The 27,970-nt window shown below is 48.8% G+C and overlaps 1 protein-coding gene across 1 annotated transcript in view; it reads left to right on the top strand.

Moving 5' to 3' along the window:
- Positions 1-10,681: 10,681 nt before the first annotated feature.
- NBEAL2 (neurobeachin like 2) overlaps positions 10,682-27,970 on the top strand; it is a 149,730-nt gene continuing 132,441 nt past the window's right edge. The window contains exon 1 of the mRNA XM_056857150.1: positions 10,682-10,726. Within this exon, the coding sequence (XP_056713128.1) occupies positions 10,709-10,726 (18 nt within the window). The 5' untranslated portion in view covers positions 10,682-10,708. The remainder of the gene's footprint in view (positions 10,727-27,970) is intronic.

Genomic DNA, 27,970 nt, shown 5'->3' on the forward strand with positions numbered 1-27,970 from the left:
ATCAGGGCAACAGGGGGGGGGTCCCATCAGGGCCACAGACTCCTGCATCCACTGTGCGTGGCTGAGGCGGGAGGGGGGTCTTCTCGCAACAAGCACCTGGGCAGCCCGCCGTCGGAGACAGGAGGCCAGGCGAGCCGCGCCCTGCAGAGCAGGCCTTCGAGGCCCACCCGAGGCAGGACAGGCCACAGCGATGGCGGGAAAGAGCGAGGAGGGGGGGGGAAGGGCGCGGAACAGGCCCTGTGCGTGAGGAGAGGAGGGGGGGGGTCTGCCCTGGGCCCTCCTAACGCTCCGGGACGGGGGCCCCGCTGCCCCACCACCCCCACCACAGCCCGACCGACCGACCTGCCGTGCGGCGGTGCCGGTGCGCTCCCGCAGGGCCTTCAGCCGCTCCTTCCGCCGCAGCGCCTCCTCCTGCAGCCCTCCGGGCGCCGCCGCCGCCGCCATCTCTGCGCCCACTGCGCAGGCGCGCGGCGTCCGAGCAGGCGCAGTAGCCGCCACGCCGGAGAGCAGAGCGTACCGGCGAAGGGGCGGTGAGCCGAGCGCCGAGCGCATCGGTCGCAGAGGGGATGGAAGGTTGGCTGTCTGCCTTGCGAGCAGCGGAAGCCCCTCTGGCCGCGTGCAGAGTCCTTTCCTGGCTGAGGCATAACAGGGGGCTTTTGCTCGGGAACAAGAGAACATAAGAATAGCCACTGCTGGATCAGACCCATCAAGTCCAGCAGTCTGTTCACCCAGTGGCCAGCCAGGTGCCTCCAGGAAGCCCACAAACAAGACCACTGCAGCAGCACCGTCCTGCCCGTGTTCCACAGCACCTAATATAATGGGCATGCTCCTCTGATATTGTAGAGAATAGGGATGCATCATGACTAAGATCCTAAGAACACAAGAAAAGCCCTGCTGGATCAGACCCAGGCCCATCAAGTCCAGCAGTCTGTTCACACAGTGGCCAACCAGGGGTCTCTAGGAAGCCCACAAACAAGACCACTTCAGCAGCATTATCCTGCCTGTGTTCCACAGCACCTAATATAACAGGCATGCTCCTCTGATACTGAAGAGAATAGGTATGCATTATGACTAGTATCCATAAGGACACAAGAAAAGCCCTTCTTGATCAGACCCAGGCCCATCAAGTCCAGCAGTCTGTTCACACAGTGGCCAACCAGGGGTCTCTAGGAAGCCCCCAAACAAGACGACTGCAGCAGCACCATCCTGCCTGAGTTCCACAGCACCTAATATAATAGGCATGCTCCTCTGATCATGGAGAGAGGGACCGCAAAGAGGTAGCTGGGTGAGCCTGTAGTAGCAAAATGAAACAAAAGTCATAGGTTTGGAAGGGACCACCAGGGTTATCTAGTCCAACCCCTTGCACAATGCAGGGAATTCACAACTACCTCCCCACACACACAAACACACACGCACCCTCAGTGACCCCCCCACTGCATGCCCAGAAGTCCAATGGCACCTTAAAGACCACCAACAATTATTTCACTGTTTTTAAAATTTTACTTTTATTTGTTTCATTTTTACCATGCCTTTCTCCCCTATGGGGACTCAAAGTGGCTTACATCATTCTTCTTTCCTCCATTTTATCTTCACAACAACCCTGTGAGGTAGACTGGCCCAAGGATCACCCAGGAAGCTTCCGTAGCAGAGTGGGGATTTGAACCTGGGTCTCCCAGGTCCAAATCTGACACTTTAACCATGACGCCACACTGGCTGGGGGAAGGGGACCACGATGAGAATAATAAGGCCCATAATTGGACGAATAAACATCAAAACCTTTTTTTCCTAGAAAATAATCTCTGGGTATGTCTGTAGTATTGCTCACAATCAACATTAATAAGTCCATGTGGCATATATTTATTTATAGCATTACAAAGGGTTCAGGGCAGCACGCCTGCTTCTCTCCTCCATTTTATCCCACAACAATCCTGTGAGGCGGGCTTACTTATTTTTTTATTTATTTTCATCATTTATACCTCACCTTTCTCCCAAATAGAGACCCAAAGCAACTGATATCACTCTTCTCTCCCTCCATTTTATCTTCGCAAGGTAGGCTAAGATTGTGTGACCCGCCTCAAGGGCCTCCCAGCAAGCTTCCATGGCAGAGTGAGGAATTCGAATATGGGTCTCCCAGATCCTAGTCTGTGTAGTGCAGCTTTGGAATGCATGCATGACAGTGTGCCTGCATTTTCATTGCACTGTGGGGCACATATGGTCCTGTTTCAATGCACTCAGGGCACATGATATCACAGCACTCATAAGCATGCTAACAGCTTATGGAAGGGGCTGTGGCTCAGTTTGTAGAGCACCTGCTTGGCATGCAGAAGGTCCCAGGATCAATCCACGGCATCTCCAGTTAAAGGGACTAGGCAAGTGGGTGATGTGAAAGACCTCTGCCTGAGACCCTGGAGAGCTGCTGCTGGTCTGAGTAGACACTACTGACTTTGATGGACCAATGGTCTGATTCAGTATAAAGCAGCACCATGTGTTCATGAAGGGCAGGATAAGGTGTTTTTGTTTTCTTCTGGATTCACAACCTCCAATTCCATGTGCTAGCTAGCTAAGGAACAGGGTGTTTTCTTGCTCTTCTTTGGAATAGGGTGAGGTCGGTTTTCCATCATCTGTCAAAGCACTCTGAAGCCCTAAAAAGCTTATGTTATAAATTTGGAAATGTCAGAAAGGAAAGAAAGGAGAAAAAAGGAAAGCATTCAAACTGACCTGTGAAAATGCAGTAAAATTTAAAGAAAAACTAAGGACAGCCTTACTGTTGCATTCCACAGTAGGACAGTTAAAATTATAAATATCAGACTGATCACTAACTAAAGACAAGCTAAATTTGTCACCTCCTGAATAAATTTTGCAATAATCAATACCTTTTTAAGCCAGCATGGTGTAGTGGTTAAGAGCGGTGGTTTAGAGCGGTGGACTCTGATCTGGAGAAGTGGGTTTGATTCCCCACTCCTCCACATGAAGCCAGTTGGGTGACCTTGGGCTAGTCACAGCTCTCTTAGAGCTCTCTCAGCACCGCCTACCTCCCAGGGTGTCTGTTGTGGGGAGGGGAAAGGAAGGTGATTGTAAGCCGCTTTGATTTTTCTTTAAGTGGTGAAGAAAGTTGGCATATAAAAACCAACTCTTCTTCTTCTCACCCTGAAATATTCTAATGTGATTACAAACTTAACACAATGAGCGCATTTCAGTAAATTTAGAAAGGGCCACTAGAACGACTTTAACTGTGGCTGAACTGACAGCAAATCTTTTCATTTCCTTGTCTGTGCCAGTGGTATTCTTGCCGCTTTCATCAGTTCAGAAGTCAACTCTGTGTCATTTTTTATTCAATTTCTTCTTAAAAGAAAAACAGCAACATTATAACCAAGGGATCAAAAGCACTCTTACTCTCATCATTTTAAAAATCATCATCAATAACCAGTGCAGGCAAAAAGGCATGTTTTGAATGGAATAGACCTCCCTAATTTTCAGTGTTTAGGCATGAACACAAGCTTTATGATCTGGCTTCTGGAAAAAATTTTGAGTTTTAATAACCCCATATTAGGGTATAAGGTAAAGCATTGGGTCATTACTGACCCATCGGGTGATGTCACATCACAACGTTAATAGCCAGACTATGTTTACGGTGTGGTTTGCCACTGCTTTCCCCAGTAGTCTACAGTTGGTAAAGTTTTTGGTTCCCATCTAGCCCCCTCCATGGTGGGCACTTCATACTCTCAGAGTGCCAACATGGACAAGTTAGAGTTACCAACCTGGCCTCCCATTATGGAGAGAGAGATTACAGGCTTGATTGCTTTGTTAGCATTTGGGAAATCCCCTGGGGAAGATTTGATGCCTCCAGATTTATATAAAGCTTTCCCAACTTGGTGGTCCCCAGTGCTAGCTAAACTTTTCTCGCAAATCAACAAAACAGTTGTCTACACTTTACCCCCAGCAAACTGGGTACTCCTTTGACCAACCTTGGAAGGATGGAAGGCTGAGTCAACCTTGAGCCGGCTACCTGAAACTGACTTCCGTCGGGATCGAACTCAGGTCATGAGCAGAGCTTTTGACTGCAGTACTGCAGCTTACCACTCTGCGCCACGGGGCACCCTCCCCATACTAGAGACAGCCCACAAAACCTGATATTTGATTAAATCCAGTCTTTGGCCAAACTGACAATTCATGCGCTTTACATTCCTCAGATTTTGACTTGGTTCCATTTTTCTGCTTCAGCGCCGCAAGGAAAGATATGCAAACCGAGCCACGGTGTTGCTGGCTGCTTTCAACCAGATGTTTGCATTTTAAATTATTTAAGAAGCCATTGTAGGAAGGAGACATCAAAGCAAACAGACGGGAGCAGGGATGTCAGCTGTGAGAACCGGCGTAATGAGGTGTCGGACAAAAGAACCCACAACTCCGGGTTGCGTTGAGAAGGATGAAGGACAGAGATGAATGCTTCTCCCTGGAATAAATTACTGAACCTTTCAGAGGTTATTTCAGAGAGAGCATGAAAGATGAGAGACATATGAATATGAAAATGTGCCCTTGCCCACAGGACGCGTTGCCTTACAACAGAAGAGACGGATTGCAGAGACAGCTCCTCAAAAAAGATAACTTGTGTGTGCGGGTGGTTTCTGCAATTGATCTTGCTTCTTTCACTGCAAAAGGATTTTCTTCCACTTGTTTGCAAGGTTCTATGAGAAAAGGATCCTTGAGTTTTGGAAGAGCTAAATTATTCTTGGAAGGGCTTTTCCAGCAGTGCAGAATTATTACCACTTCAGGGATGGCCCACTCATAGATTAGCAAGTGACGCAACTATCATTGTTGCTGCCAAACTCCGCTGCCTGCCCGAACCCATTTTTGCAATGATGAAATGCCTATGGTATGCCAGGGGCACCCAACAAAGGTTGTTAGAAAGTGAGTGGAGCCCGGTCAGGCACTTAACCAACTGGGCTTCTGATTGGCCCCTGGAGATCACATGAACACATGAAGCTGCCTTATACTGAATCCTTGGTCCATCAAAGTCAGTACTGGAGGGATGTGAGCAGAGGGGTCCCTCAGAGATCTGTGTTGGGACCGGTGCTTTTCAACCTGTTCATCAACGACCTGGACTTGGGGGTGAACAGCAGGGAGGCCAAGTTCGCAGATGACACCAAGTTATTTAGGGTAGTTAAAACAAAATCAGACTGTGAAGGGCTCCAAAAGGATCTCTACGAACTGGAGGAATGGACATTAAAATGGCAAATGAGATTCAGTGTGAGCAAGTGTAAAGTGATGCATGTTGGGGCAAAAAATCCCAACTTCACATACACACTGAGGGGATCTGTGCTGGCAGCGACAGACCAAGAAAGAGCTCTTGGGGTGGTAGTGGATAGCTCAATGAAGATGTCAAGCCAGTGTGCAGCTGCTGTGAAAAAGGCAAATTCCATGCTGGCCATAATTAGGCAAGGAGTAGAGAATAAAACTGCTGCTATAATACTGCCCTTGTACAAATCTATGGTGAGACCACACTTGGAATACTGTGTATAGTTCTGGTCACCACACCTAAAAAAGGATATTGCAGAGCTTGAGAAGGTGCAGAAAAGAGCAACCCAAATGATCAGGAGACTAGAGCAACTGCCCTATGAGGAGCTATTAAAACGCTTAGGGATGTTTAGCTTGGAAAGAAGGCAGCTAAGGGGAGACATGATAGAAGTCTAGAAAATGATGCATGGTATGGAGAGAGTGGACAGGGAGAAGCTTTTCTCTCTCTGTTTGGAGATCAGATTCCTGAGGAATCAGCAGACCCAGAGGTAATTTTTGCCTACATTTGGGAGCTGTCTTCCCTGCCCTGTGTTAGCTTCACAACATTTCTGTGAGGTAGCCTAGGCTGAGAGAGAGAGAAGGAGAAGAATTGGTTTTTATACCCCAATTTTCTTAACCTTTAAGGAGTCTCAAACCGGCCTACAATCACCTTCCCTTCCCCTCTGCACAACAAACACCTTGTGAGGTAGGTGGGGCTGAGAGAGTTCGAACCGTGACTGGCCCAAGGTCACCCTGCAGGCTTCATGTGGAGGAGTGGGGAAACCAACCCGGTTCACCAGATGATAGAGTCCAACGCTCTTAACCACTACACCATGCTGGCTCTCCAGATATTGGCCTAAAGCTACCCATGACAACTTCACTCAAGTCAGCAGGGGCTTCTGCAACTATACCAACCTGCAGATGGGCAAAACCAACAACTGCCCATACATGTGCTTTCTTCATTGCGTCTCCTGCCTTGTGGAAAGGCCTGCCCGAGGAAGTCAGGAGTGCTCCCACTCTCTTGGCCTTCTGCAAACTAGGCAAAACAGAACCATTCAAGAGGGTTTTTCTGTGTAGGTAACAGAAGGCTGCACTGCACAAAATGGTTTTACATACTTGCTTGGATAAATTGTTAGGGCAGGAGTGCCCATCCTTTTTGAGCCAGTGGGCACCTTTGGAGTTCTGACCTTTGTCCTGCCTGTGTTCCACAGCTCCTAAGATAATAGGCCTGCTCCTTGGATCTTGGAGAGGACAGGTATGCATCATGACTAGTATCCAGTTTTACTAGTAGCCTTGGACAGCCGTCTCCTCCATGAACATGTCCACTCCCCTCTTAAAGCCTTCCAAGTTGGCAGCCGTCACCACTCACTCCTCATACGGTCATTGCTCTAGTGATCTGATCATTTTGATGGCTCTTTCATGGATGCAAGCTCACTCGCTGAGCTCATCTGGATAAGATTCCCCCTCCCCAGGTTGTATTCCTGTCTGTGCTTAGGGTTGCCAGGTCCCTCTTTGCTACTAGCGGGAGGTTTGGGGGCAGAGCCTGAGGAGGGCGGGGTTTGGGGAGAGGAAGGACTTCAATGCCATAGAGTCCAATTGCCAAAGCGGCCATTTTCTCCAGGGGAACAGAGCTCTATTGGCTGGAGATCAGTTCTAATAGCAGGAGATCTCCAGTTAGTACCTGGCGGTTAGCAACCCTATCTATGCTGGAAATCAAACCCACCAGCGATACCCTAATGTCGGACCCCCGCCCTTCAGCCGCTGAAGATCCTTGCTGGTTTTCATTCACAACAAAAATGTGGGTTAAAGTAGATTTGTGGATTCTGCTAGAGTGCGGAAGTGCGGCTCTTAGGGAAGCTGATAGACGAGTTTAACTCGAGGTCAAGAGGTGATAGCCCTCATATAATGTAGGGCTGGTTCCTCTTCCTGATTTTTGTTCCTGGTAGATTTCTATGCACATTTAGAAAAGCAAGGGAGTATTGTGGCACATGGATAGCGCATCAATTAATTCATAGCCTCTGGAAAGACTTTGCAAGCAATTGCTGGAGGAGGCGGAGAAGGAGAAGAGTTGGTTTTTATATGCTGACTTTCTCTACCACTTAAGGGAGTCTCAAGCCGGCTTACAATCCCCTTCCCTTCCCCACAACAGACACCCTGTGAGGTAGGTGGGGCTGAGAGAGCTGTGACTAGCCCAAGGTCACCCAGCTGGCTTCATGTGGAGGAGTGGGGAAACAAATCCGGGTCACCAGATTAGCCTCCGCCGCTCCTGTGGAGGAGTGGGGAATCAAACCTGGTTCTCCAGGTCAGAGTCCACTGCTCCAAACCACCGCTCTTAACCACTATGCCACGCTGGCTCTAGTGCAGGAAAACCTCTGCTGGAATAAAAACGTTAGTCTTTAAAGTACCAGGAGACACCATTGTTACTGCAACAGAGTAAGAGAGCAATTCTACTCAGAATCCTACTCTGGTCTACTCAATGGGGCTTACTCTCAGGAAAGAAGAAGAGTTGGTTTTTGTATGCCAACTTTATCTTTTTAAAGGAGAATCAAACCAGTTTACAATCTCCTTCCCTCCCCCACAACAGACACCTTGTGAGGTAGGTGGGGCTGAGAGAGTTCAGAGAGAACTGTGACTAGCCCAAGGTCACCCAGCTGGCTTCATGTCGAGGAGTGGGGAAACCAACCCGGTTCACTAGATTTTGGAGTCTGCCGCTCATGTGGAGGAGTGGGGAATCAAACCCGGTTCTCCAGATAAGAGTTTTAAGAGTCTTAGCACTCTTAACCGCTACACCACACTGGCTGTTCCCCATTCAGCTCGCTGAGACTGCCTTCTGAGTAAACATTGCTCCACCACCACGACAGTTTCACTCATTGGAGCAGGGCCTTCTGCGGGGGCCAACCTGCAAATGGGCAAAATCGATAACCGCCTGCCTTCTCTGTTGTGGCCCCCACCTTATGGAATGGCCTGCTCAAAGAGGTCGGGAAGGCTCCCGCTCTCCTGGCTTTCCACAAGGGAGAGGCTATGGCTCAGTGGTAGAGCATCAGCTTGTCATGCAGAAGGTCCCAGGTTCAATCCCCGGCATCTCCAGTTAAAGGGACCAGGCAGGTAGGTGATGTGAACGACCTCTACCTGAGACCCTTGAGAGTCGCTGCCGGTCTGAGTAGACAATACTGACTTTGATGGACTAAGGTTCTGATTCAGTATAAGGCAGCTTCATGTGTGTTCAAACTATGCAAAATGGAATTATTTAAGAGGGTTTTCCTACAAGGTAGTACTGTAACAAAATGATTCAGAAAGATACTTGGGGTAAAGGGTTAGGGACGTGGGCTATGTAATGTGTATAGTTCGTACTATCTGTTGTAAGTAGTTTCCTACTGTGTAATTTTTGCATAGTTTTAACATGTCACATTAATTAACATCTATGCTTTGCTTCAGTTCTGTTTTCAAATTTCTGGATGTTTTTGGGATGCCCCATTCCGTTGACTTCCTCTGTGTAATCCGCCTGGCGTCTCAATGAGAAAGGCGGATTATAAATACTGTAAATGAATAACCCCTTTATGAAGATACCTCTCAAAATGGTTTACTCTTGACCAAGGCAACGAGCAAACGTTTCTCCAGCCTACTTCTGGGCTTCTAAGAAAGACCTTGCCTCAAAGCTACAGTCCTGACTCAATCCATCCATTACTGAATCCTTAAGGTTGCCAACTCTGGGTTGGGAAATTCCTGGCGATTTGGGGGTAAAGGCTGGGGAGGGCAGAGTTTAGGGACGTGAAGGGTGTTGGCGGGGTATAGTGCCATAGAGTCCACCCTGGGAAGATGCCATTTCCTCCAGGGGATCTGATCTCTGTGGCTGGCAGATCAGCTGTAATTCCGGGAGAGCTCCAGGCCCCACCTGGAGGCCGGCAACCAGATATCTGTCCTGCAACCTGTGAGTAAATCAGTGGGGGGTTGCCGAGTGAACAGCTGTGGAACGACCAGGGCAACTTTCATTCACGACAACGAGGAAGGCTGCAACCCTAGGCAGGTTTACTCGGGAGTAAATCCCCTTTTTCGCTTGCAAGACTGTTAAGGATGGGCCGTTCGTGCTGCAAGAATTGTCATAGCTAAAGTTTGGAAGCAAGTGAATAAACCTTCAATCAGTGACTGGAGAGAGAAATGATGGATGTATATGAGGATGGCCAAACTAACCGAATTCCTACATGGAAAAGATATGGAAGAATTAAAAAAAAAACTTGGGCAAAGGCCGCCACATATTGGGATAAACTGGCAACGATGGATTTTACCATTTTAATTAGTGGAAAAGACCATCATGATAGGAAAATTTGAGGGCAGCAGGAAAAGAGGAAGACCCAACAAGAGATGGATTGACTCAATAAAGGAAGCCACAGCCTTCAATTTGCAAGATCTGAGCAAGGCTGTCAAAGATAGGACATTTTGGAGGACTTTCATTCATAGGGTCGCCATGAGTCGGAAGCGACTTGACGGCACTTAACACACACACACAATTAGTGAGTTATAGAAACTAGTTGTAATATTTTTATATTGTACTGTTAATAGATATTTCTAAAACTGTTTAGGCCCTTCTTCGGAAGTCGGGCGGTGGGGCCACTTTTTTGTGGCGGGCGGAGGGTCGGAGGGGTATCTTGTTGAACCTTAGAATTTTGTAACCCTGAATGTATGAATCAGTATATGGAGATACTCTTTTGTACTATATTTTAATTTTTTTTAATATTATTATTATTGCATTTGTTTTGTTTATTTTTTTAAAAAATATTATTATTATTGCCTTTGTTTTGTTTAATGTTATAAAAATCAATTAAAATTAAAAAAAAAAGGATGGGGCGTTCGAGGGGTCGCTCCATGGGCGAAGACGCACGGTCGCTGGAGCCTGCTTTCTTCCCTGTTCCAGCCAGGATCCGGCCAGGATCGAACGCACGTCCCGTGCGTTCGATCCTGGCCGGATCCTGGCTGGAACAGGGAAGAAAGCAGGCTCCAGCGACCGTGCGTCTTCGCCCGGGCGTCTCCAGAAGTCGACCAGCATCCGCCCCGTTGAACTGCGGGGGGGGGAGGCTGACTCCCGAGTAGACCTCCCACCAAGGGGTCCCTACCCGCGAGCAGACCGCGCCGCCCACCCCGGAGGGGCGCGCCCGGGGGGCTCTCCGCGAGTGGCCGGAGCAGGGCGGCCGGCGCGCGCGCGCGCGGGGGGCGTCTCCCACCCACCCACCTGTCCCCACCCACCTGCCCGGGGCGGGATCAGGTGCGGGAGCGGGAGGAGGAGCCGCCGCCGCCGCCGCCCAGCATGGCGGAGGGAGGCGGCGGCGCTGCCCGGGGAAGCCCGCCGCGCCCCGGCCCCGCCGGAGGATGCAGCCCGGCGCCGCAGCGCAGCGCTGAGCCGGCCCGGAGGATGGCCTCCAAGGAGCGCCTCTACGAGCTCTGGATGCTCTACTTCGCCAAGGTACCCGGGCGGGGGGGAGGTTGCAGCCCTTCTTTCCTGGGGTGGGGTGGGGGGTCCCTGGCTTTAACCCCCCCACCCCCATTTCTTGGCTTCCCTCCTCCCAGGCATTGGTGCGCCTCCGAACGGCTGGGAGCACCTACTAGTGTCCCCCCCCCGCACCCCCCCCACGCCTGTTCCCCCCCCCCACCTGCTAGTCCCCCCCACCTGCCATTGTCGTCTCCCGCCCCTTCTTTGGCTTGGGCTGAGAGGGGATATTTGCCTTCCCCCCCCCCACCCGCCGCCCATTCATTCCCTCGCCTTGTTCACGGCTCATCTCTGTAAATAGTTTTTTTTATTATTTTCTTCATTTAATGTATCAACAAAACCAATATCATATTCCTTGTTTTTTTCTTTTTATTATTACTATAATTTAACAATCAAATGACTTCCCCCTCTCCCTCTCCCATCGTCAAATGGATTGTATGAACTTTTGCTCGCGTGGCTGATCCCAGTGTTATTTTAATTAACCTGTTCTTATCCTATCCAACGTTATTAAATCAATCCCTAATATAAAATTTAATGCAAAGTATAAATAAGGGATTGGGTGTTCGCGGCTCATCTCTGTAGGGACCAAACTTAATTGTTGGGGGGGGGAGGGGGGCGATCCGCGTGTGGGTTCCGGCTGCCCCCCCCCTCAAGCCCCACCTGGTCCCTCTTTCTCTCCACCTGCCCCCATCCAAATTTGGTCCTTTGGAACTTTCCTCCTTCTCCCCTTTCTTGGCTCTTTTTCTTTTTTTCTGTCTCTCCCCCCCCCTTCCCCTATTGTTGGGCCAGCTCTCCAGACTGGAGCAGAGAAATATCTTTGCCCCACCTTTTGCTGCTGGAGGTCTCGAAGATGCTGGGGACCGAAGCTGGGGCCTTCTGCCCCCCCCCAAATGGGCTTGTTGACCCCCAGCTTATGGGGCCTGCCCCCTCCAGAGACATCCCTGGCCCCTCTTGCAGACTTCAACCCTGCCCTTTTTCCCAAAGAGAGCAAACTGGCATAGACATTATTAACTGTTCTGTGTTTTCTGCACAACAGCCCTATGAGGCAGGCTGGGTCACATGAGTTTTCATCTGTTGACGTTATTTATAGTCCACCTTTCTTGAGTCTGGCTTGCCCAGCAAGTGTTATGGCTTCATGGGGGCTGGATCCCAGTTACCCCTGGCCAAGTGGCTAACCACTACACCGCCCTGCCCCTCACAGCAGGGCCTTTTCTTTGTGTGGTGGGGCTTGCAGCATAGGACACTTTAAGGATAAACACTGTTTTATTTCAGCTGGGGCTTTCATGAACCAAAGCTCACTTTGTCAGATTGATGCATGGAGATTGTCCTTGCTCAGCCGGTTCCGGTTACTTCCCCTTCCCTCTCATGTCATTTCCTGTGGCATCCCCATGCCTGGGGGAGATCCCACACACACACCCTGGGGCACCCACATGTTCCCCTTCCTTTTCTCCACTCCCAAAGGTGCCGAGGGCCTCTTAACTGTCCCTGACCCTCTCCTTCCCTTCCGAGAGAAGCCGCTGGAACCTTCTGCCTCATGTTTCCACCCCTTGTTGTTAGGGTTGCCAGCTCCAGGCTGGCCAATTCCTGGAGATTTGGGGAGTTGAGTCTGGGGAGGGACCTCAGTGGGGTAGAAATGCCGTAGAGTCCACCCTTGAAGCCACCTGTCCCTGCAGGAAAACTGATTTCTGTGTTCTGGAGATCAGTTATAATTCCAGGAGATTTCCAGGCATCACCTGGAGGTGGGTGACCCTACATTGGGGCATCTAGATCACCCCCTTTTCTCTCCCCCCCCCCCGTTCCCCTGCCCCATAACCATAATTTTGACATCACCTTCTCTTACCTTTCTCTCCTGTACAGATCTAGCCAGCATCTGTTTCCACCCCTTGTGTACACACCTTTCTGTGAACACCCTAAATCCCTATTTTCTCTTTCCATCCTTTGTTTCTGCTACCTTGGGGGGGGGGGAGGGTCACTTTGAACGACTGCTTTTTCCATGATGGAGGTTTTGTTGGAAATGGAGCTATGGGGGGGTGTAGAAAAGGTAGGTGCATTCTACAGAGGGAGGGAGAGAAACCTTGCTCTTCTGAACTTTGAAGTTAGCAGCACAAAAAAGATCCCTGTGTGTAGACGGAGTTGTAAACAGTCTTAAATTTTGTAATCCCCTTTTGTGAAAGTTTTATTGCTGGTCGACTGACTGATTGTTCTGGGCCGTTGGATTCCTGTGGAAGGTCGGCGCTGCTTCAGGTGGGGCGGTCCGGTTGGGCGGGTGCCTTATCAGCTTTTGAATAAATAAATTATGGCTTTCCAAGCGGGCAGTGGAGAGCTCAGCTTTCCACCCGGGAGATGGCCTGCAGTAAGGAAACTGAGCCGGGCCTCTTAGCCGCTCTGTGCGTATTGTGCCTGTCTTGGATCAGGGGGCTGGACTTGATGACCTTCAGGTCACCCCCTCCCTGGGACTGAGCCTAGGATCCTTGCCTTTTGCAAACCGGTCAGCTGCCTGCAGGCCTCTTGTGTGTGTGTGTGGGGGGGCACGGTTGGCTGGAGCTGGTTTCTTCTTCTGCTTCCCACCCCCTGAAGTCTGAAGCGGGAGGCTGGCTTGTTTCCTGGGTCCGCTTTCTGTTTGCATTGTGGCCGATGGTTTTATGTGGCTTTGTTCTCCCTGCTCTGCTGGGAAGCGGAGGCAGGTGCCGCCTGCTTGCTTGCTTGCTTGCTTGCGTGCGTGCGTGCGTGCGTGCAGGGGTTGGATCTTCGGCTCTCCTGGAGGAGAGTTTGCAACATACCTCTTCACTAGGGGGGTCCCCGCAGGTTGGGCAGACCTGGGGCGTAAAAGGAAAGCGCAAAATTGAAATATGTGGAGGAGAATTGCTTTTGTAATGTTATTCTGACAAACAAATTTAAAGAGCAGCTGGCGCTTGTTAAACTGACAACGTTGGTACGGTATTTATTCAAACGTAAGACTGTTTTTTCACTGGTATGCTATAAAAAAAGTGTGATCCTACAAGATAAGAGTTATGTTCAATAATATATTTTTTGTTTTGTTTCTGTGTACAACATTTTTGACGGGGGTTGTCTTACATTCAGGGACACATTCCTTTCAAGTAAATACGTAGGGTTGCCAGGTCCCTCTTTGCCACCAAAGGGAGGCTTTGGGGGCAGAGCCTGAGGAGGGCAGAGTTTGGGGAGGGGAGGGACTTCAAAGCCGTCCAATTCCCAAAACAGCCATTTTCTCCAGGTGAACTGATCTCTGTTGCCCAGAGATCGGTTGTGATAGCTGGAGATCTCCAGCCACCACCTGGAGGCTGGCAACCCTATCCCTCCCATCACTTGGGAGTTCTTAAACCACCCCTTTTGGTAAAACTCGAAAAAGAGCCTTGTGGCCGGCCTCCAAGATGTGGACAAGCCTACTTCGTCAAATGCGTGAAGTGCATTGGTTTGCAGGTGTTCTTAAATGGCTACAGAGAGGAAAAATCTGGTAAATGGTGGGGTCGACAGGCAATGGTATACAAACACCGTGCACCATTCTGTGATACTTCTACCCAAGTCTCACTTTCAGATAAGTGCAGGTGCAGTTCACAACAGCGGCATAGAACCATAGGGTTCGAAGGGATCACCAGGGGCATCTAGTCCAACCTCCTGCACAATGCAAGAAATTCACAACTACCTCCCCCCCCCACAAACACACCCCAGTGACCCCTACTCCATGCCCAGAAGATTGCCCCCCCCCCAAAATCCTCCAGGATCCATGGCTAATCTGTCCTGGAGGAAAATAGCTTCTTGACCCCAGGGTGGCGATGGGCATTTCCCTGGGCATGTGTGTGTGTGCGCTCTGTCCAGTCACAGCTGATTTCTGGTAACCCCATAGGGTTTTAGTGGGCAATAACTGTGTAAACTGTGTTAAACAAATGGCAACTAGAATGGGAGTGAACCATGGTTTTGATGGAGGTCTAATGAGTTATCGTCAAGCTTGTGGGTGAATTCTAATCCCCCCGTTTGGTTGGATCCCCAATTTTTTTGGTGATGAGTTTTTGCCATTTTCTGAGCTGAGGTCTAGATATGAGGTGCCACCTGATATAGAATGGAAATAATTAAGTAGCAACATCTGTTGGTATCTAAATAAGGCCCTGCAGCATTCAGCAGAGTTCCCCTTTGCCCTGGAAACTCGAATTGAATCGATGCAGTAAACGAAACCTGCGATATTTGTCTATAAATATTTGATGCCGATTAATAAATATAATATGCAGAGTCTCAACAATGAATGCAATAAAGAGCTAGATTGCCCCATTTTGCCAAAGCCATGGGATACGGCCTTAAAGTTTATACCTGCTCTCTCTGTGGATCCAAAGTTGCTCCTTATTCAGCAAAAAAAAAATAAAAAAATGTTTGGGATATACTGGACACTGCAATGACTCTTTAGCAAAGGACTGAGTAAAGTGTCTAAGCACTGGTGGTGTAACACACAGGATGCAATCCCTAAACATATGCTTTGGCCATGTCCAGTCATTTGTCTTTTCTGGGAAGAACTTATTGCTCATAGCAATTTGGTATTAGAATGTTCATTGATTTTTGAGGGTTCTTTTGTACTTTTAAACTATCTGCCTGTCCCTTGGAGGCTAACCAGTGGTCAACAAAAATGGACCTTCCATGCCTTTACTACAGCTAAAAGATTTATACTACAGCACTGGGAAGATAAATGCGCACCTCCTGTAACTCAGTGGATTGAGGAGCTTATCAATAATTGAATGCATGTTATATAGACAACCATTGTGCATGGGTTTATTTTAAGAGGGGCCGTGGCTCAGTGGTAAAGCATCTGCTTGGCATGCAGGAGGTCCCAGGTTCAATCCCCCGCATCTCCAGTTAAAGGGACTAGGCAAGTAGGTGATATAAAAGACCTCTGCCTAGAGTTGCCGGGTCCCTCTTCGCCACAGGTGGAGGTTTTTGGGGCAGAGCCTGAGGAGGGCAGGGTTTGGAGAGGGGAGGGACTTCAATGCCATAGAGTCCAATTACTAAAGCAGCCATTTTCCCCAGGGGAATTGATCTCTATCGGCTGGAGATCAGTTGTAATAGCAGGAGATCTCCTGCCACCGCTTGGAGGCTGGCCACCCTGCCTCTGCCTGAGACCCTGGAGAGTTGCTGCCGGTCTGAGTAGACAATACAGACTTTGATGGACCGAGGGTCTGATTCAGCATAAGGCAGCTTCATGTGTTCATATCTGGACATCTTTTATAGAAACTGATGTGTAGATCTGCCCCTCATTGTTATATTTTAGTCTCTACTTTACATACCTTTTTTTTTCTTTCTTAAAAAAATATTCTGTTGGGCTGATGGCTTTTGACGGTTCCCCCATAAATTTTTTTTAAATAAAATAAAAATATATATTTAAAAAGAACAGCAGGTCTCAGTTCCTAGGAACTTGCAATCTAATTTTACACAAAGGGAAGGGCAAGGGTAGCTAGATGTAGTAGGCGGAAGGCATGTGGAGGACAGAGGTAAGCCATACACTATTGTGACCCTGCAATTTGGGGGGAGGACTCATCAGCAGTGTGTGTGTGTGGGGGGGGTTTCTAAGCATCAACAGCTTGGGCTCTTGCTGGGTGGTATTTCATGCGTTTTGCGATGCTGTCTCAAACATGCAGGAATGCTGTAAGGGGAAAAACCCCTCCTGGCCTTGTCCAGGCAGAAAGGTGGGCTTAGAAATGGGGTAAATAAAAATAAATCCTCATTTTTATCCAGAAGTTAGGGATTTTTGCTGGGTGACTTTGAATATGGAGTTCAGACAAATGGTGGTTTTGCTGATTCAGTTGGTCCTTGGTTGGAATATGACAAAATATGAAAAGTGATTCAGTCAGACGACGAAGATTTCCGATAAACAATGCAGAAGGACTAGGGTTGCAGAACTGGACAAAGAATCCATACAAAAACCGGTCCGAGGCATGACATACGGTAATAAAGAAAATGGGTTTGCATTTTGCATGTGGTTCGTGAGAGAGATCCCAACAAGCCAGTGTCTTGGAGCGGTCGGTTCTTTCTCTCTCTCCTTGTTATCCTACCCTTGCCCCGAGGAACCGAGGATGGAGTATGTGGCTTTCCCTCCCTCATTTCAACCTCCCGACAATCCTAGGAGATAGCCTTGGTTAAGAACCCGGTCCAGGTTCACCCAGCCAGCTTCGTTGCTGCATGAGGATTGGAATATGGATCTCCCAGATCAGTGCTATTTGTGGGGGATGAGGTGGGTCTGTTCCAGGTGAAACCTTGCAGGCTCCCCCAAACAACGTTGTTTCCTTCCTTTTCCACTCAGAGGTGTATGAATGAGCTCTTTCCCTTCTTTGGGTCATCGTTTGCCCTGTCTGTGTTTACCCAAGAAAGAGGTAGGCTCAGTCCCAAGGCGATGTGACACAGGTAAGGCGGAAGAGCTCACCTGGGGGACTTACTGTGCTTGTCCAGCATCTCATTTAAACTGGGCTGCTTCCTCTGCTTACTGCAGAGAACGGGCAAAATCCCAAGTGCCTGGTTGCCCTGGCGCCCAGAGATCCGGGGGGTGGGGGGGAATCCAGCCTGTTTCAAGATTGCTGGGAAATTAGACCCCAAGAGTATTTCGGTCTATAGCAAATCCAAAGGCTGACATTTCCCTTTCCCCTCCACCCAGTCGGTACAAACTCAGAATCCCCAAATGCTGTGCCACAGGGAGGGGCCGTGGCTCAGTGGTAGAGCATCTACTTGGCATGCAGATGGTCCCAGGCTCAATCCCCAGCATCTCCAGTTAAAGGGACTGGGCAAGCAGGTGATGTGAAAGACCTCAGCCTGAGACCCTGGAGAGTCTGAGTAGACAATATTGACCTTGATGGATCAAGGGTCTGATTCAGTATAAAGCAGATTCATGTGTTCATGTCTATATTGTGAGAAACAAATACTTGGAAGGCTCCCATGAGCCTAAAATACCATTTTGCTGAAGAGGCTGTGTGAGTCTGTGTATGAGTCCTGCACCCGGGGGGGGGGGGGAGATGATTTTGCGGTGTCCAAGGAGGCAAAGCCCGCAAACAGCGGGAAAGTTGCGGTGGAAAGGTTCAGCAAAAAGAACTGTGAAACAAGGAGGGACTTTACAGGGCAATAAAGCTGTCACCTGTCAGCTTGTATCTTGTTTTCCTTTTTTTTTTGGTTTGCTTGGGGTCGCCCTATTTTTCTCTCTCTTGAATTATCTGCTTTGGGCCCCCATAGGGAGAAAAATGGGACATAAATGAAGTAAATAAATCAAATAACACTAAGGTACATGCCCCGTGGCACAGAGTGGTAAGCTGCAGTATTGCAGTCAAAAACTCTGCTCACGACCTGAGTTCGATCTCGACAGAAGCCAGCTCAAGGCTGACTCAGCCTTCCATCCTTCCGAGGATGGTCAAATACCCACCCAGCTTGCTGGGGGTAAAGTGTAGACGACTGGGGAAGGCAGTGGCAAACCACCCCGTAAACATAGTCTGCCTAGTAAATGTTGGGATGTAATGTCACTCCATGGGTCAGGAATGACCCAGTGCTTGCACTGGGGACTACCTTTACCTTTTTTTAAGGTACATTCGCTAAGATACTAAACAGTGTAGTAATTAGCTGCTCTCCTAATATCAAGGGATATTCACAATTTTGCTGGTACAAAACTACGTCATTTATATGTTTACATTGTGTCAAGTAGGTACAATCTTATATAGTAGCTAAGGTATGAATGATGTGCTTCATGTTACAGCATTGAAATAAGCTTAGGTTTTTTGTTTTTTTAAGTATTGTGTGTTTTCTTCCCCCAAATGAAATGTTTTGGGGTGGGACCACATTCCCCCCCCCCCATGGTTTAACATTTACAGGAACCTGACAGTGTGGAGAGTCCAGGACCGAACTGCACTGTGAACCCGCCCCCACACCCAGTCTTTCGGCCCGTGCCCCCCGCTGGTATGGGCACGAACCCAAAAGCTAGCATTCCAGTTGTCGTGGGGGTCTTCTTCTATCACCAAGCATTCTCCAAAGCCCTGATTTCAGGGTTTATCCAACGGGGTAGATTCCCTGATTTTTGTCCCTCTCCACAGCACCCCCTCCACCTTTTTTTTTGTGGGGAGAGTGGAAATCTTTCTCTAGGCTCCTTTGTCATCTACAACAAGACCTTTGTGTTCGTTCTGCGAAAACTGCCACCGGCTGGCAGAAAATTCCTCCCGTTTTTGTTTGTTGTGGCCAGGAAGAAGTTGCCGTGGCTCTCGGCATACTAATAAAGCTAATTGAGGGAAATAAACGAGATCTGATTTGCTTGAAACGGGCATCTGCATGAAAAACAGGCCACCGGACTGCAAAGACCTCTTGCTTCCTCCTCCGTTGGTTTGCACAGAGGAGGAAGACGACGAGGAGGAGGTCACGAAGCGGCAAAAACCAAATATTTCCTAGTAGAGGACCGGTCTTGGGGCCTAATAACCAGCTTTCTTCCGTTGCTTATCAAGACGGGCTTCCTGAGACGCCACGTCCATCACTGGGCTGCTTTCAGGTCTCCTTTGGATACCCTACACCAGGGATCCCCAACATGGCGGGGCTGTGGCTCAGAGGTAGAGCCTCTGCTTGGCATGCAGAAGGTCCCAGGTTCAATCTCCGGCATCTCCAGTTAAAGGGACTAGGCAAGTAGGTGATGTGAAAGACCTCTACCTTGAGACCCTGGAGAGCCATGGAGAGGGGCTGTGGCTCAGTGGTAGAACCTCTGCTTGGCATGCAGAAAGTCCCAGGTTCGATCCCCGACATCTCCAGTTAGAGGGACTAGGCAAGTAGGTGATGTGAAAGACACTTGCCTGAGACCCTGGAGAGCCGCTGCCGGTCTGAGCAGACAATACTGATTTGGATGGACCAAAGGTCTGATTCAGTATAAGGCAGCTTCATGTGTTCATGGTACCCAACAGCATTGTTCCTGGCACCTGCCAAGTATTTTTAGAAAGTGGGTGTGGCTGGGGAGGGGCCCGTTGCCCAGCTGGGCTTCTGATTGGTCCCCCAAGATCTGATCCACTCTGCAGATTAAAATAACATTGCTTCAGTGGCAGCTGCCACTGCAGGGTTTGTTTTTATTGTTTCTCACCCCATCTTTCCCAGTTTTTTAAAATTATCTCTCTTTTTCCCTGCACTGTGTAGTAGCTGAAGGTCTCCTGCTATTACAACTGATCTCCAGCCGATAGAGATCAGTTCCCCAGGGGAAAATGGCCGCTTTGGCAATAGGACTCTATGGCATTGAAGCCCCTCCCCAAACCCCGCCCTCCTCAGGCTCCGCCCCAAAAACCTCCCGCCGGTGGTGAAGAGGGACCTGGCGACCGTACCTGTTCTACATGATATTAGACATGGGGTGCTTAGTAATCTGGCGATGGCCCTTAAACTGAATTCTCTGCCTCTTCTCACCCTGCCTTCCAGTGTCCCGTTCCAGAAACAGAGGCAACTGATGCGCCTTCCTGTCTTGCTTCCCGGGTGTGTGTAAAGACGGTGTGGCGGGCTGCACATGTGCAGTAGGGTTTCCTGTAGTCCGTCTCATCCATTCATTCCTTGTTGTGAGTTTGCAAAGCCCTTAAGAGTATGCTTGGATGGCCACACTGGTGTAGTGGTTGAGAGCAGTGGACTCTAATCTGGAGAACCAGGTTGGTTTCCCCATTCCTACACATGAAGCCTGCTGGGTGACCTTGGACTAGTCACAATGCTCTCCGATCTCTCTCAGCCCCACCTACCTCACAAGGTGTCTGTCGTGGGGAGAGGAAGGGAAGGTAGTTGTAAGCCGGTTTGATTCTCCTTAAAAGGTAGAGAAAAACGGCATATGAAAACCAACTCTTCTTCTTCTTTTTCTTAAAGCAAAGAAGTCTTGTGGCACAACATTTATTTCAGTGCGAACGTTCGCGAGCCAGAGCTCAATTCATCAGCGATTCATGAAAGCTCGTATTGCAATGAATGCCGTTAGTCTTTCAGGCGCTGCTGGATTTTCCTTTTCTTTTGCTCTTGCAGATTATCACTGCTCCCCCCCCCCCTGTGATCCTCTGCTGCCAGTCACGGATGGTCTCTTTCCTTTAAGGAATTATTAACATCTCTGGCAGTTAGCAAGTCAGCCTGCCCTTGGTAAAGATTAGCTCAGGGGTTGGTTCCGCCTGCTGGGTTGCTTGGGCTTGTCCAAATTATCACTGGGCCTGCGTGTGCTCTACACATAGTTTGCCCAAATGGCAGAGGAAATGACAAACCTGTGTCTGGACTGGACTTCTTCACACTGCAGCGGGAGAGGTTGCACGGCGGAACGATCCTGCGTGCAAGAACAGATTCTTCCGCGCGGGAAATTAGGATGCTGGAGAAAGGTTCGGGCTTGAACCCTTTTCTTTGACAACCTGGCTTCCGATGTGAAGAGAATGTGGGTTTGATTCTGGTGTATCAAGTTGTGTGGGATCTCCCCCCGCCTTCTGAATTGGGACAGGCCAGCTGCTTGTACATCAGCGTGGTGTAGTGGTTAAGAGCGACGGTTTCCATTTACACTAGTTTCTCTTCTGTATCTCTGGGGGTTACCGCACTTTGTATTCCCAGCGATGTATTAAGAGTTTGAAAATGTTATAAAAAACATCACTTTAAAAGGGTTTTTGGATTCCACGGCTAAAAAATGGTTGGAAGACGTCTTCACAGCTAAAGGGGCCAAACAAAGTGCGAACATAATTTTTTATAACAGTTTCAAACTCTTGATACATCGCTGGGAATACCTAATGCGGTAACAGCCTCTGCCTCCTTCTTCCCCAGAAGCTGCCTGGGTTGTGAGGTGTTGCTGAGTGTATTTCTAGTAACCCAACCACCGGATTTGTTAAAAGATTAACGGTGCAATCCTAAAGGGAGTTACTGTATTCTAAACCCATTCACTTTAATGGGCTTAGACTGGAATAACTCTGCATAGGATTCCCTGTAAATCCACTTGCTATTTTAAAACTATTGACTTCCCAGAGGGGTATCCCTATCAAATAGAAATAGACAGGCAAAGTATGGTCAATTGAGATCCTAATCTAGTCCTCCAACCATTGTACCACTAGCTGTTTAAACTGGGCCTTGGAGGAATTTTTAGTGGACCAGCCAGAGAAACTTCACAGAAATGAGGCAGGGGAGGAAAGACAAGCTAATTTTTGGCAGAGAGGCTAATAGTCCACAGACATGAGACTACAATTTCAAGTCGTATATCGGGAAGGTTAGTTTAAACCATGTCCCGTTGGAATCTGTGGGCTTCTGATTGCTCAGCGTGGAGGCTCAAATACAAAAGAGCCTTTCTCTGTGAGTTGCTTTCAAATAATATACGCGGGGGCTGGAGCGAATGAGGTAGTCGCTTTCCAGATATCTGGCACCTCTGGGACTGGGGAATGCCTTCTGTCCATGCCTAGAGATGCTTCTTCTGGCATCTGACGTGCCTGGGTGCCCTAGTTAAACCCAGTCCTTCTGATGCAGGGAGCTTCGACTGGAGCAAGCAAAGTTTGGCTGCTTAATTATTAATCAAACCCTTTTCAGACTGAAAATATACTGTGCGTAGAGCAAGCAAGAACCGTGCAAATAATAAAACCCACAAGGAAATTGCTGGTAATTCTACAGCAGACGTAAAGTGCAAACTGAACTTGGCTAAGGCCAAGAGAAGATCTTATAGACCTCCACATTTTAATTATAATGGGAAAACGAGGGGATTCAGTTGTGAAACTCCTCCGTTCAGCCCAGTGAAGTGATCTTGGGGTCCAGGAGCATGCTTGGACAGGACTCTCCCCTGATATTGTGGACAGCAGCTGCCGCTTGTCTTTGGCAGGACCATTGGTGGTCTTGGAAAGTGCCGTCAAGTTGCTGCTGGCTAGTGGCAACCCCAGAATCCTTTTGAGGCAAGAGATGTTCAGAGGTGGTTTGCCATTGTTTGCCTCTGCGTAGCTACCCTAGACTTCCTTGGTGGTCTCCCATCCAAGTTCTAACCAGGGCCAACCCTGCTTAGCTTCCAAGACCTGACAAGATCGGGCTAGCACTGGGCCTCTAGGTCAGGGCAAAAAACATCCAGAGGTGGTTTGCCATCGCCTGCCTCTGTGTAGCAACACTGGATTTCCTTGGTGGTCTCCCATCCAAGTACAAACCAGGGCTGACCATGCTTATCTTCTGGGATGTGATGTGATTGGGCTAGCCTGGGCCATCCAAGTCAAGGCAATGTTCGTGTTATCTTGGGCAGAAAGTCCCTTGATGTGTGCCTGAATCCAAGGGGTCCTGAATGGTTGCACATTGTATTTCCCAGGTGAGGCGGGCTTCCTGCTCATGGAGCCACCTGAAGATTAACAAGGCTGCGTTTCTTTGTCTTTGAGGGCTTTTGAGAAAATGTGACAGCCTCTTGATAACTTCATAAGGATGGAAGCAATAGTGATATGATGCTGACTATATGATGAATCTATAAGAGTATTATGTTGGAGAATTGAAAAAACTTAGCTCATTTTGAGCAATGCGAAACAGTCTTTAAAAGAGGCAGCCAGGCCATCTTTTCTTCTCTTCTTTGAAGTTTTCTTCTATAACATGTGATATTATAACATGTGATGTTAACCTAGAGTACTGTGTTCAGTTGTTGGCACCACAATTTAAGAAAGATGTAGACAAGCTGGAACATGTCCGGAGGAGGGCAACAAAGATGGTGAGGGGTCTGGAGACCAAGTCCTATGAGGAAAGGTTGAAGGAGCTGGGTGTGTTTAGCCTGGAGAGGAGACTACTGAGAGGGGACATGAGAACCATCTTCAAGTATTTGAAGGGCTGTCAAATAGAGGAGGGTGCCGAGTTATTTTCTCTTGCCCCAGAAGGTCGGGCCAGAACCAACGGGTTGGAATTAAATCCAAAGAGTTTCTGTCTAGACATTAGGAAGGGAGGGCATCTTGGCCATCTTCTGGGCATGAAGTAGGGTTCACTGGGGGTGAGTGGGGGAGGTATTTGTGAAATTCCTGCATTGTGCAGGGGGTTGGACTAGATGACCGTGGTGGTCCCTTCCAACTCTATGATTCTATGTATATTTGTTTATTACTCTGTCTGTGAATATGTGTTTTTGACATATACTTTTTGGTTGTGATACTTTTAGATACATACATTGCACTTTTTTGGCTTATGCTGTTTATTTGTAGTTTGCTTGATAACGATCGGCAGCCCTGGAGGACAGGCAATATCCAGATCAGAGTATCCACACCAGCTCAAACGTACCTTGGCTTGGTGCTACCTGAACTGGCTGTGGGCACCCTCCTCCCAGCAAACCTTCAGCGAGGATGCTGGAAAGAGAGGCCTGGCGTGCTTCCCCTATAGATCCCTGGGGCGAGGGGAGGGCTGTGAAGCATGCGGTGCGGAGGCGGGACCAGCTGAGCTCCAGGCAAGCAGCCAGGCAGAAGAGGCGACCCACGCCGAGTCACGTGCTCTGAACCATTTTCCCGTGGCTCGCTGTCACTTTTAGCAGGCAGGTTGGGAATTGGCAAATTGAGTGTGAAAATGGGGTTTAGCGCATTGGCTGCTAAAAAATGTGCGGCTGAGTCAGCTCTGTCGTCTGTCAGATGGCAGAAGTTCCTTCTAGACTCCTCAGGCAGAGGATATGGCGAGTTTTTCTCTCCCTTGTCAGTGTGCTGAGACTGTTGTCCAACACACTTGACACCTTCCCTTCAGCCCTGGCTCCCAAGTTGCTGCTGCCATTGATTTGCATTATTAGCTGCACAGCACATTGCTACTAATGTTTAAAATACAAACACTTACATACTACCTTTCTGCCATTATGGGGCATTCAAGGATAGCCAGTGTGATGTAGTGGTTAAGAGCGGTGGTTTGGAGCGGTGGACTCTGATCTGGAGAACTGGGTTTGATTCCTCACTCTTCACATGAGCGGGAGGCTAACTGGTGAACTGGATTTGTTTCCCCACTCCGACACACGAAGCCAGCTGGGTGACCTTGGGGTAGTCACACCACTCAGCCCCACCTACCTCCCAGGGTGTCTGTTGTGGGGAGGGGAAGGGAAGGTGATTGTAAGGCCGGTTTGATTCTCCCTTAAGTGGTCGAGAAAGGCGGCATATAAAAACCAGCTCTTCTTCTTACAATTGAAAATTCAGCATCAGAGGCAATAGAGGCAGGAAGGGGGCGCGTGTGTGGGAGAAAGTTTGTAATAATTTAAGGAAGCAGGAGCCTTCACGCAAAGCTCTGGTGTCTGCAAAGTGCCCCTAGAAGCCAGTGCCAGGGGTCACAGAAATGTTGGCTGGTGGGCGATGACAAATGCTCCTGGCTTTGCAATGGGACCATCAGCCCAACCCTTTTAAAGCCTATCGGGTCCGGGGCGCAGTTAGTTGTCTCAGGGCGAGGCTTCCAGAAACAAAAGGCTCTGGCAGTTTTCCTCCCTGGCGGTTCTCGGGCTGGACCTGCACTCCCCAGAGGTTATTTGGTGTCTTGTCTGCCTCCTGCTCCGTTTCCCTGTTTGTGCAGCAGGCACGGCCCTGCCTTCCCAAATCCCTTAATTTGACAGCTCTTCAGAAAGACGTGTTTGCCCAGGATTTTCAGTGTTGTTGCCTCAACGCTTCTAGACTGTTTGTGATAGGAAAGTTTTGCATTTATATAATAAAGGCGGTGGCGTTCAGGAGACGGTTCCTCGACCAGAGGTGGTCGAGCGCAGCTCCATCAGTGAGCATCAGCGCAACCTGCTTGTCTTCAGGGCGTGTGTATCTCATCAGTTATCCTGGGGTCAAATCCCCTTCTACCTAGTCCAGCTTCTGATTTGTGCACAGGTTCAGTGGACATTTAATTTATTTATTTATACGGCACTTTTCTCCCCCCAGTTGGGATTCAGAGCTGCTTTTAGAACATGGTTCTCCCGCCTCCATTTTCACCCAACAACCACCCTGTGCGGTAGGCCAGGCTAAGAGTTTGGGATGGGCCCAAGGTCTCCTAGCGAGCTTCCGCGGTAGAAGTGAGGATTCGAACCTGGGTTGCTCAGAGTGGTGGTCTCCCATCCAAATACTAACCAGGGCTGACCATGCTTAGCTTTTGGGATCTGACGAGTGTGGTGGAGTCTGATCTGGAGAGCCGGGTTTGATTCCCCACACCTCCACATGAGTGGCAGAGGCTAATCTGGTGAACTGGATTTGTTTCCCCACTCCTACACATGAAGCCAGCTGGGTGACCTTGGGCAAGTTACAGCTCTGTTAGAGCTCTCTCAGCCCCACCTACCTCACAGGGTGTCTGTTGTGGGGAGGGGAAGGTGATTGTAAGCCGGCTTGATTCTTCCTTAAGTGGTCAAGAAAGTCAGCATATAAAAACCAACTCTTCTTCTGGACTTCCTTGGTGGTCTCCCATCCAAGTACAAACCAGGACTGACCGTGCTTATCTTCTGGGATGTGACATGATTGGGCTAACCTGGGCCAAGTCAAGGCGATGTTCATGTTATCTTGGGCAAGAAGTCCCTTGGTGAATGCCTGAATCCAAGGGATCCTGAATGGTTGCACATTGCATTTCCCAGGTGAGGTGAACTTCCTTCTCATGTTTGACCCGGAGACTAACAAGGCTGCGTTTCTTTTCTTCGAGGGCTTTTGAGAAAGCGTAACAGCCGCTTGAGACCACATGGCAGCCCTGGAGGAGCAACAGCCGGATGCTAAGACTGCCCTTGTGTTGCTCTGCTGTCCAATTCTAAAAGTGCAGGCTAAAAAAGGGTGGGCTAGAGTGTCGGAATATGGCCTGGAGGGGAACCGAGTTCAGGCTCCACCAGGGAACGCTGCCCTTGCGTTGCTCTTGGAGCCAGACCGGGACGGCTGGTCACTTTGGTGCCCCGCTTGTCTCCATAGTGATTCTGTATAATCTAGCAGCAAACAAACCTTCTGAAATCTGTGCCTGAATTCACTTGGAGAGAAGCTGGATTCTCCCCCCCTTTTGGGGGGGGACAGATCTTAGAGTGGAGCAGAGAAAATGGCCAGCTGTTCCTCTCTTCTCCCTAGCCCCCTTCCCTCTGCAAAACTCTGTGTGTGTTTGTTACGTTGCTTCCGACTCATAGCGACCCTATGAATCAATGTCTTCCAAAAGGTCCTATCTTTGACAGCCTTGCACAGATCTTGCAAACTGAGGGCCGTGGCTTCCTCGATTGAGTCAATCCTTCTCTTGTTGGGTCTTCCTCTTTTTCTGCTTGCCTCAACTTTTCCTAGCATGACTGTCTTTTCTAGTAACTCATCTTCTCATAATGTGACCAAAATACGGTAGCCTCAGTTTAGTCATTTTAGCTGCAAAACTACAGCATATTTATTTCTCAACCGAATTAAAGCTGGCGTGGCATAGTGGTTAGAGCAGGATTCCTCGACGTGGTGCTCATGGGTGCTATGGTGCCTGTTGCCACTTTTTCTGGCGCTCGCCAAGGGTTTCTAGAAAGAGGGCAGGGCCTGGTCAGGCTTTTGCCCATCAGGGTTGCCTTCTTCTCCAGACCCCTCCCCATCTTGGTTGCCCTCATCTGGACCCGTTCCAGCTTGTCTACATTTTTCTTACATTGCGGCGCCCAAAACTGAACACAGTACTTTAGGTGAGGTCTAACCAGAGCAGAGTAAAGGATCTTCGCTACATGATTGAAGATAAGCTGCGTGTATGCGAGACAATATTTTTAAACAATATGTTTTTTAAAAGACACCCTGTTAAGCAGAGATTCTGCCTGAAATGTTGAGTAGTTACTATTAGAGCCAGCATCAAAAAAGGGGGGAAAACCTTAACCCTAAAAAAAAACTAGAATAAGGTACCCTAAGGTCAAGAAACCACATGCACCATGGGGCTTATATTGATACAAGTAATCTTATATAATAAATTTAATACAAGCACAAATTAACAACTTATATCTAGCCCTGTTCAACCCCTTTGTGTATCCAATGTGAATATTAAACATACAAAACAAATAAACACAAAAGTACAACCAGGCAAAAATACCAAAGCTAAGACAAAATGTGTTTCGGCTGTAAAACCTTCTTCAGTGGTCTGCAAACATAAAATTATGAATACAATTATGCCTTTATACAAGAACCTAGATATATGTGAATATTGCAATCTTTTTGACTGAGTAAAATGGTGTTTGTAAAATTCAAAATGTACTCATACAAACTCCTAGTTGACTATTTTAGATTTAGGCCTCTATGTATCTTTCAGCCCGACCTACCTCGCAGGGCTGTCGTTGTGAGAATAAGGTGGAGGTGTGGAGAACAACGTGACCCACTGCATTGG

Source organism: Euleptes europaea, chromosome 11, assembly GCF_029931775.1.
Source record: "Euleptes europaea isolate rEulEur1 chromosome 11, rEulEur1.hap1, whole genome shotgun sequence".
Taxonomy (NCBI): Eukaryota; Metazoa; Chordata; class Lepidosauria; order Squamata; family Sphaerodactylidae; genus Euleptes; species Euleptes europaea.